General features: G+C 34.3%; 2 protein-coding genes across 3 annotated transcripts; one reads left to right on the top strand and one right to left on the bottom strand.

The window, feature by feature from the left end:
* The first annotated feature begins 3,016 nt into the window (after window positions 1–3,016).
* Window positions 3,017–6,433, top strand: LOC112518675 (serine/threonine-protein kinase STN8, chloroplastic). 2 transcript variants are annotated; one of them, XM_025126452.1, is made up of 5 exons: window positions 3,017–3,611; window positions 3,879–4,052; window positions 4,136–4,540; window positions 5,529–5,923; window positions 6,159–6,433. In XM_025126452.1, exons 1-4 carry the CDS (start codon window positions 3,030–3,032, stop codon window positions 5,874–5,876), a joined length of 1,509 nt encoding a protein of 502 aa, XP_024982220.1. In that variant the 5' UTR covers window positions 3,017–3,029; the 3' UTR covers window positions 5,877–5,923; window positions 6,159–6,433. The 2 variants fall into 2 exon arrangements, with proteins under 2 accessions (XP_024982220.1, XP_024982221.1); XM_025126453.1 differs by having other exon boundaries at window positions 3,030–3,611; window positions 5,529–5,888.
* A 742-nt stretch (window positions 6,434–7,175) lies between these two features.
* On the bottom strand, window positions 7,176–9,939 carry LOC112518604 (eukaryotic translation initiation factor 2 subunit beta-like). The gene is made up of 5 exons (XM_025126367.1): window positions 9,895–9,939; window positions 8,362–8,507; window positions 7,821–7,963; window positions 7,555–7,640; window positions 7,176–7,253 (listed from the first exon to the last, which is right to left on the bottom strand). Exons 1-5 carry the CDS (start codon window positions 9,937–9,939, stop codon window positions 7,176–7,178), a joined length of 498 nt encoding a protein of 165 aa, XP_024982135.1.
* Window positions 9,940–11,219: the final 1,280 nt, after the last annotated feature.

Here is an 11,219-nt window from a genome sequence, read left to right as displayed (position 1 = left end):
ATATATATATATATATATATATATATATATATATATATATAAGATCAGGTTTAGGAGAAAACCATAAAAAATGAAAAAAAATTAAAAACACTCTAGTAACCGTTTATCTGGATGACATGTCCATGTACATACAAGTAATTAGTAAGCAATTTGTCTGGTATGCATATGTGCATAATAACCAATAAACAAATTCAATTACTTGTATGCATATATGTATACCGCCAGATGAATAGTTATTAAATATTTCTCAGTTTTAAATTTTTTTGGATTTTTCCCTTAATCTCCCTGTATTATATATTATAATTTATATAGATTTTCAAATATGTGTACAAATGAATTATAGAACATTTACGTGTGAACATCATTACACACGACACAAGTAACAATGATCATGAACAAGCTCATACCATGGTCACAATCAAACAACTTAAATTGTTCTTTCCCGAATCCATTTGGCCTCAACCTTTTATTTTTATTCTATACAATATGATTTGTGGGTCGTTTACCAAACACTTACCCGGTAAATGCTTATCAATAAAATTCAACACTATCACTTACTTACCAGGTAAAATTTTAGTCAACAAAAATGACATCGTATGCAACAATTTACCCGGTAAGCGCTAACCGTGATAAGAGTCCTCGTCCTCACTTACCGGGTAAGATTATTGGTCATTGTCTTGTTCTTACCGAGTAAGATTCTTAGTTCCTATCATATTTATCCGGTAAGTTAATGTGACTTGGCAAACGCTTACATGGATAAATGTCTGGTAAACGGCCTTCCTTAAACAAACTATTACCATAACATGTAAAATACCCGATTAATAAAAAATCCTAATTTTTTTTAATAAAATGAATCTCAAATTAGATACAAAAATATGCTATTTTTTACATATAATTTCTTTAATTTTATTTTTTTTATTATAGTTTAAATATTCTAGATTTCAAAATAACAGCGTAATTTACTTTCTTTGACAAACCTATCTTCCACCGTCACTGTTCCCATTTTCCATTCCCGCAGTTCTCTTGTCACTACCTCACCCCCTTCATTCTCTTGTCATAACCTCACCACCACCGTCTACACCCTTTTCCTTGTCCGCACCTTCCATTGCCGTCATTTTGCTTCCATCATATCCATCTTCCCGGACATCCCAAACCTCACAAGAAAAAAGGATTGACGGTGGTAGAAAACACATGTGAAATCTGAAGAAACCCCTTCGACATACGATCCAAAAACTTTGAAATTGTTGAAAGCATCGTCAATTGATGATAAGATCTTTTCAAGTCGACACAAACCCAAGATTTGATGAAAGTTTCAGCATATTTATCAGTTATTAAAATCAGATAAAAAACAAAGCAACCCCATTGAAGACGAAATCTAAAATAAGTTCATCTTAAAATTGTTGCATATGCATGTTTATCTATACCATATTATAAAATATTTGATAAAAAAAAACTCTTAAAAACTATTTTTTATGCATAAAGTACTGTTTGTTGATGCATATTGCTTAAAAATTCAAAATTACAAGTAAATATACGTAAGTATAACTTATTAAAGTTTCATTTTGAATTTGTGTAATTAACTTCAGATAAACATAATCAAATATAAGATAATCTAATTTTAAATATAAAAAATCTAAAATATAATTAGAATAATTATCGAGTTCCAACAAAATAAATAATTATTATCTTTATAAAAAATTATATTATTAAGGCAGAAATAAATTACTTCATTATTAAATTATAATAAAAAATCAAATTAAGAAAATTACACAAAAAATAAGAACTTTTAAATACTTAATTTGATTTTAATATCGATATTTTTTTTCAAGTTTTTATGAGATCTTCAAAGTTATATTGTATTCAAACATAAAAATATTTCATTTCTTAAAACCATATAAAACCGTGTTATAACATTGATATAGACAAAGAATAAAAAAAATATTGAAATCGAGATGTATCTCGCTGTATTGTGTAAGTACCCTTCTAGTATATATTTAAAATATTTAATTAATTTTGTAACAAAACACTGAAAGAAAAATGTAAAATAACCCTAAATTAAATGACTTTCTAATCTATTTTTTTTCCTAAAATAAATGTTTATAATAAAAAGTGATATAACATTTTAAACATATATTATATTCAAAATTTTCAATTAATTAAATGACAATTTTTATATTTAATTAATTTATTTATTTTTCACAACTTTTAATTATTTATATATTAATTAAACATAATATTTAGAGTTTAATTATCTATACTATATTATAAAGCATWTGACAAAAACTCTTAAAAACCACTTTTTATGCATTAAATACTGTTTATTAATGCATATTACTTAAAACTCGAGATTACAAGTAGATTGTGTATAAGTACAACTTATTAAAACTCCATATCTCAATTCGTGTAACTAACTACATATAAACATAATCAAATACAAGATAAACATCTCATTTTAAATATAAAAAATCTAAATATAATTAAGATAATCATTGATATCTAACAGAATACTTAATTATTATCTTTATAAAATGTTATATTATTAAACTAAAAATAAATTATTTTATTATTAAATTTAGATTAAGTTATGATAAAAATAAATTAAAGAAATTACATTAAAAATAAGAAGTTTAAGATAGATGATTTGATACTAACATTAATATATATTTTTTTCAAATTTTTATGGTATTTTCAAATTTATATTTTATTCAAAAATAAAATATTATTGTTTTCTTAACTAAAATCGTATTATAACATCGATATAGACAAAGAATAAAATAAAACATTAAAATCGATATGTACCTTCTATTGCGCGAATAACCTTCTGGTTTATTTTAAAAACTAAACATTTATTTAATAAAACATGTTTTTGATCGAAAAATGACTGAGGAACCGCTGTTTACTCGGTCTCCACACATCTGTTGGCTAAAAGGATAAACCCTCGGTTAGCCACGCGGCAAAAGTTCATCCCTTTGCTGACACTTCCATCTTCCTCCCAATAAACATTCGAATAGCCAACCAAACATTCAACAATGGCTTCTTCTACCATGCTTTCTTCAACAACTCTCAAACTCTGTTCCAACTTCATTTGTTTTTCCCCTTCAAAACCCACTTTACCCAACAACATTTTCCCATTCACACCTCATTTAAGGAGAAATCCGTTAAAACTCAATGCATCTTTCAATGAAATATCCGATGATTTATTAGAAAACACACTTCATTTGGACCAATTCCCGATTTTCAAATCTGGGTATGCTCAGTTTCAGCGAATTACAGAGGATTTACCGGAGACTGAAAAATGGGGAGTTTTGGCTTTTGCTGGTTTTGTTTGGATTTACTTAACTGCTAGGCCTGGTGTTCTGATTGGTGCCATTGATTCATATATTCTAGCTCCTGCACAGAAGGTGTTTGATGGTTTGTCTGGGAGAAGGAGCTTGAAGAGGACGGATTTCTTGATTGGAGATAAGTTGGGAGAAGGGTCATTTGGAGTTGTTTATTCAGGTGTGGTGATTCCTAAGAATGTTACAGTGGAGGAAAGTGCCAGGATGACTGGGAGTAGGAGGAGGCAGCTTGAAAAGGATCCAAGGTTTAAAGAAAAGGTCATTCTTAAACAGGTGAAAATCTGACATTTTTATCAAGATAACATGTTTCCTTAAATTTTGGTTCTACTGCTTTGTATGATTGATTAATCAATCCAATTTTAGTCATCCAATTTGTTAAAAAGTCATAAGGGATCCTCTTAGTTCAATTTGCTATAAGTGTAGTGATTTAAATGCTTTATATGATCGAATGATCCATCTAATTTTAGTCTCCCAATATGCTAAAAATCATAAAGCATCCTGTTATCCAGATCAATTCGTAATTCAGTTCTGTAATTATAGGTAAAAGTTGGAGTTGAAGGTGCTATAGAATGTGGTGATTTTGAAGAGTGGTTTAACTACAGATTATCTCGAGCAGCTCCTGAGACATGCGCTGAATTTCTTGGGAGTTTTGTTTCTGATAAAACTAATTCAAGATTCACAAAGGGTGAGAAATGGCTTATATGGAAATTTGAGGTAGATGCTGTATTTGTTTTCAAGTAGCTTCATTATAGATACGATATATGCATATACATATTATATGTTTATGCGAATCACAGGGAGATAGAGACCTTGGTGATTACATGAAAGATCGTATTTTCCCTTTGAACTTGGAGTCGCTCATGTTTGGTCGTGTCTTACAAGGACTTGAATCTATAGAGCGAAATGCATTGATAATCAAACAGATAATGAGGCAAATAATTTCTTCGCTGAAGAAAATACATGACACTGGCATTGTTCACCGGGATGTAAAACCAGCCAACTTAGTGGTAACTAAAAAGGGACAGATCAAACTTATCGATTTTGGTGCAGCCACGGACCTACGGATTGGAAAGAACTATGTGCCCAACCGGGGTCTTCTTGATCCTGATTATTGCCCACCAGAACTCTATGTGCTACCAGAAGAAACACCATCTCCACCTCCAGAACCAGTTGCAGCTCTTCTTTCTCCAATACTTTGGCAGGTGCTATATATTTTTACAGATCTTTCTTTTGAATTTAACTACTTTTTATTGCAAAGGTTAAAGATTTACCCAATTTGAGATAAAATATTGTCTGTAAAACCCTAGATATTATAGCAAAGTTCTGTTCGGTTAAACATTCACTGCAGGGATCCCACCTCGGCTAGACTTGGACCTTTAAACCTCATTTATATTGGAACCTCCCTTCTCTTCCTCAAGGGCTCTTTAGAGTGGGTTCTACATATCCTCACATGGTACCAGACCCAAGGTCTACCACTGTGGGAAAATGTATGCCCGTCTAGCCTCCGTTACATTGGCCAAACTTGGACCATTTTTTCTCAATATACGTTGGAACTTTCTCCCAATGACTCTTTTTGATAGTGATTCAAGGGGTTTCACATATTTTAGAGTCACCATGACCCTATGGAACATATCCTTGAGCTCCAAATCAACTTTTGAGGCACCAGATTTTCACATGATGCGTCTTGATGCTCACAGAAGGGGGTTGCAGTTTTAATGAAAACATCACACACAAAAATGAGATAAAAGGTACAAGCTTTTATTACCATGGATTTAATCACTCTACGGCATATAAACTTAAAAAATCTGAGTAATTAATATTGACGATTACAAGACGATGAAAGAAAACATGGATGGCCTAGCATGACTATTTTGAACGCATAAAATTTCATCCATTTGTATATTTTAGGCCACGTTTGGCAACCATAAGCTAGCTTATTTTTTATGCTTATTGAATGCCCCATTTGGTTAGCATTTCAATAAGCTCCAAGGGTTTTTTTCCACTTTTCAATTATGCTCCTTGTAATTTCCCGATTGGTTTTCCAACATTTTTCCTTTTAGGTCATTGTACATTGTCAACTTTACCAACTAGTTTATATTGACTCGTTTATCAGCTAGGTTTTCAGCTAGTTTCCGAGACATAATCTTAGTGTTCTTATGCTAAATAGGCTTTTGTACTCTGTTGTTGCAGCTAAACAGTCCTGATCTGTTTGACATGTATTCTGCTGGGATAGTGCTAATGCAAATGTCCATTCCAACCTTAAGGTCTAGTGCAGGCTTAAAGAACTTCAATCTTGAACTAAAAAAGGTGGATTACGACTTGAAAAGGTGGAGGGAGAAAACCCGATCTAGACCCGACATAACTGTTCTTGATCTGGATTCAGGTAGAGGGTGGGACTTGGCCACAAAGCTTATTTCAGAACGTGGTTCACTTCGTAGGGGTCGCCTATCAGCTTCAGACGCTCTGAGGCATCCATATTTCTTGTTGGGTGGTGATCAAGCGGCTTCTGTTCTTTCAAAGCTCAGCTTATCCAAATAGAAAGTCAAATCGGCAAGTATACACACCATATATCTTCGATTAGCCAGGTAGGAGAAAGTTCATTTAGGGACAGTAAATATTTTGAGAACAGTAAGAACCAACCATTCATGATGAATACCTAAATATTCATTGATTTTCATCATGATATTCATCATGAATAATTGATTCTCACGGTTCTCAAATGAACCTGTCCGTAGCGAGTATTTGACTTAGAAATGTCAAACATTAGTTCTATGACATAAGCATAAAATCTCATTGTTTGTTTATATCGTTATCTTCCAGGAGATTGGTTCATTGGATTTCATTCTAAAGATGAGATATTCTTCTGTTAGCCTCTGATTTCTGGTAAATCTGCTGTAACTTCTTCGCTTCTGTAAAGCTTTCTTACAAGGTGCGTCAATAATACTTCTTGAAAACCTTCTCTGGAACTCCAAAATCAGAAAAAGGTGGGATCATAATTTATAGCAGAAGCATTAATGCAAGATAATATAATCTCTCCCTATTACGTTAATGAAGTGCAATGTTTTACAAACTAGCTGAAAAGCTAGTTGTTAATCGATAAGCTAGTCATATTTGGTAAAAACTAGCTGATAAGCTAAATGATGATGTAAGATCACCCGAAAGGACAAGTTGCAAAAATAATTGGAAAATAAATTAGGAGTATACTTGGAAAAAAACCTTGTAGTTTAATGGAACGCTGCTTCAAGTAGCATTTCAATTAGTTGCTTATGGCTAACAAAATGGAGCTTTTCATTAAGCTCAAAAAATAAGGTAGTTTATGGTTGCCAAACATGGCCTTAGGTCTCTTTCTAGAGCTACAATCATAAACTCAGAATAAGATAAATTTTCCATTCATAGCATGATTATATCCAAATTTGACAATTTACCTCTGAAAAATGGTTTGCTATAATCTAACATCATAACCCATATAAGTTAAGACAACCCCAAAGATCCATTATCTACTTGATTAAAAGAAACAATACCAAATTTCGAACAAAAAATTCCAATAAATCCTTTATTACATGCATTGCCTTTTTTATTCTCTAGTTCTTTAAACGCTGGTACACCAACTTCTATGGCCTACACAGTTAACGAACAACCCCCCACAAGAAAAGGAAAAAAAGGGAAACCCTCTATAAACGTATCAAAACTAGGATGCCAAAAAGTTGGAGAAGGGCCAGAAACCATTCGGTAATTTCATTATGTCAAAACTTAGAGGCCAATATAGCAACAAAACACTTCATATATTTCTTAGATTACTTCAAGTTTATCAATGATGAGAAGCAAGGGAAGTCAGTACTACGACCCTGCCTTCCGACGCCCAACCCGTGCAACAAAACCAGTCTTGATGGGGGCGACTGACCTCCCAGAACCACACTGTAAAGAAAATTAAAACAATATCATCAACAATCAAAGAGAAACATGCTTCTTAGTTTGTTTTGTTGCCCTATATCCTCAAAACGATGAGCCTTATAATATTCAAACGTTATAAGGTAGGGGAAAGTTCAGTTAGGAACCATAAATATTTTGAGAGCGAAGAACCAAATATTCATAATAAATGTACATGAATATTCATCATGAATATTTGGTTCTCACCATTCTCAAAATATTTACTATTCTTCAATGAACCCGCCCATATCAGGTATTCTATGTGTTAAAATAGATGCTTAATATTTACCTGTTCACATCTTAGGAAGAACAAACGATTCTCCTTTGAAAGAATTGTATCCGGACTTCTGCAGCCATTGCATATGACATATTCATCTGTAATTGCAACCAATGACTTTAGAAGATCAGTTATAATAGTCTAAACAAACACAATGGTGTTTTCTTTTACTTTCTCTGACCACTCAAAAACCAAAAACAAAACGACATGCACACAAACGCACAAGGGATTGTGCAAAAACCGCTGTTTGGGAAGCAGCAACAGAGAACATGACTTACTGATATATCTTCTGAGGATTCCTTCAAAGTTCTTTGGAGCGAATCGACCCTTAACGACCAACCTCTGTTGCCCATCAAGGGAACCACTTGTTCCCATTTCAGCCAATAGAAAAGTCATGACATGATCTGGCTGCCTATGCATTCTGGAAAATACAATATTTCAAACCATGAATCTAATGAGCAAGTTACCGTATGATAGACTATGTCTAGCTAATGTGGGACTCCAACAAAATAGAAGTCTTCTAGTGCTACTCTGGATATATCGGAGTTTTTGTTTTTTTTGGGTAACTATGGTTATTTGTGCCAGCTTACACACACCTCGACTAATCCCATAGGGCCCTAAAGATAACAGCCCGGGAACTCTATAGTGGCCGTGAGGAGATCCGAACCGGCAACCTAGAGGGTGGAGCCCAAGGCCTAGCCTCTATATACTGGTTGAGTTGGGGCTCAAGGTTAGATATCTCAATATTAAGCAACACTTTGTTGGAAGTGTGTTACATTTTACTCTTAACATATAACAAAAAACATGTAAAACACGTACGTCCGGCATAAATCCATAAAGTTGACGAAAACGGTCTTCTTTGTGCCTTCTCGAAGAACTTGTGGGGGTCTAATCACCGTCCGTCGTCTATCTCCAGCAAGTTCTGGATTATTCTCTCGTAGAATATGAAATACTCTGCTTAGAAGCTGCAGACAAATATAACATGTTGCCGGAAGATCTTAAATGACCAAATAAAGGTTAACTCTGAACACACACCTCCTCATAGAAGTAATCTCGATCGGTTCCTTCCCATGGATATTTTGGTTCCGAGTTGTTTGCATCCTCTTCATCCTCACCCGCATGACCTACAACATCACAAAAGAATTTGCATCTCAAAAAAAAAAAAATCTGAAACTCAAAGATGTTTTAGCTTGACAGGTAAGAAGGTGCACATCTTTGCAGAAAATTTGTACCTGCTCCTGTATGAGCACTTCCATCATTAATGGAATCAGTTCCCACCTAAGAAGACAGGGGAGAGTCAAGTTACGGAAACTGCCTCTTTGGCTTTCTTTAAAGGGCCGTTTACCAATAGTTGTTAGTAAGTGCTTACTGGATAAGAGTCACCGTCCTCAATTTATCTAAATGAGTAAGATTTTTGGTAAACACTATCATCTCTGACCAGGTTTGTAAGCGTTGACCCGTTAAGAGTCACCACCCTCACTTACTGAGTAAGATTCTTGGTTAGCAACATGGTACCGTAAGATTGTTGTTAAACCATCATCTTTGACCGGGTAAGTGTCTCTTACCCGGTAAGAGGCAGTAAGTGTAACCAACCGGTAAGTATTCAAGAATCAATAAGCTGGAAAGCTTGAAGCTTACTGGTTTTTTCTTCTTCTTTTTCATACCAGCAAATGCATTTTCTACTCCATCAGCAGCTGCAAGAAACCACATACAATCGATGTTAGTTATGATGCATAATAATCTTTAAATTTGAAAGGTACAAGTTCCAGATTCGAAGTTGGGTGATTCTAAACGAACCCCTTATTATTTCCACACTCGCATACGTCAACATCAGCCTCCATCTGTTTGCATTTCGAACGTATGAGTGTATCTGATTTGACTCAAAAAGGGGTTCATTTAGCAACACCTTTCAAAGTTGAATGAATAAGTAACAGGCAGAACTGACATGATAGGTTATCAGTTTTGTCTGATGAATGATCATCGTCCCCGAGATCTTGGATTACAACCTTTTTCTTCTTCTTTTTCTTTGTGGGATCAAAGGGGGCAATCTGCAAAAGTAGCTCATATCAAATGAAGAAAAAGGTACACACCACCATCCCACATTGTGCCGGTTTCATGCCCGATCCTATCGGCAAGTGAATGAATGATCCCCGGATTTGAACCCGAGACCTCACTTATGGATTTCTCATCTTATTACTGCTAGGACAATTCAGTACGGACTAACCAACGTACATGAACTTTTGTTATATAAACGGGATGTCTTAAAGCTAGTTTGTGGTAATCAAACAAGAATTGTCCATCATATTTCTCAAGATCACAATCGGATGCATATGCATATAAACGATGACTTACTTCAGGGATATCGTCTTTGGATTCTGATGAGGTTTGTTCAGCCATGATCAATTCAATCGGGTCGATGAGACCTAAAACGTTTCATAAATTGAGATCATATATCGGTAAGATGGAATTCAGATGAAATCATGGTCTGAAATTAACCTGGCTTGAATTCGAAACTGTTATCGTTTTCTATGTGATGCAAAAATAGCGTACGAGAGATTGGGATCGTAAAATAAACTACTTCAAGATCACTATATATAGTTTATGACCACTTTCTATTATTAGAAAGTGAGCTTAAGGTAAAGAAAAAATGAACCTTGTTATATCTGATTTCTTTCCTTGAAATTAACAGTACAAATGGTTACAAGGGTTGGTTGCTCAATCCTTAAGATTTTGGATTTACTTATCGATGATCATCTGTTTGCGTAAATGGGACGGCATAGGATACGACAAAATTTACTGTCTATGTTTGGCACGATATAAGACATGATAGAAATTCACTGGCCCATATTTGATGCGACATGGAGCAGGGTAAGGATGTTTTTTGTTCCACTCAAATAAATGGAACAAGATGGGACAAGGATGAGACATAAACTAAAAAATTACTAGTCTACCCTCATTTTTTGTAATCTAATATGGTATTTGTTTTAATGATCACTAACACCAACCAATGGCGGCCACTACCGACCAACACTATTACAACCTCCTCCACCGCCACAACTATTGTTTGCCGGGGACAGACCTAGGTGGTTTTTATGGTGGGACGTGCTATCGTTTCATTTCTCCTTCGTAGTATAAAAAAATTTAGGGTCGAGAAAAGTGTCACCATATCAATTTGTTGTGTCACTGTATATAATTTGAAACTACAATGAAAATACAAGGTTTTCTTGGTAGAGTTGGTTTGCAAGGCTTTTCTTACACCCTAGAGCCAAGTTCAAATTTCGTTAGTGTCATTTTTTTTAGTTTTTAGCTTTTTAATTTTAGTTTTTATTATGTTTCTGGAAAAAAAATGGTAATAAAAGATTTGAATGCATGACTTCATATATGAAAAGCAATAAACTAACTATCAGACCAATGATTATTTTGTGAAAAATATCTCTAATTTGTTACTTATAGTCAAATGGTGTGTCACTCTGCTTGAAAATTTTGTTGGGCCCATCCCTACTGTTGGGACCTCCACGATAACCAACACCACCACCATCGGCTACCATTACTACCACCCACCACCACCTCTACCTTTAGCACATAGGCAACAACTACCTCCTCCATCATTGTCGGCCTCCACCACCACCATTGTCTACCATCTTCACATATTCCACAGTCACTATCTTCAACCAACC

This window comes from Cynara cardunculus (assembly GCF_001531365.2).
Source record: "Cynara cardunculus var. scolymus isolate 2C chromosome LG 9, CcrdV1, whole genome shotgun sequence".
NCBI classification, from domain to species: Eukaryota; Viridiplantae; Streptophyta; class Magnoliopsida; order Asterales; family Asteraceae; genus Cynara; species Cynara cardunculus.
Note: the sequence above shows the minus strand (reverse complement) of the source record. Positions and strands in the feature narration are given on the sequence as shown.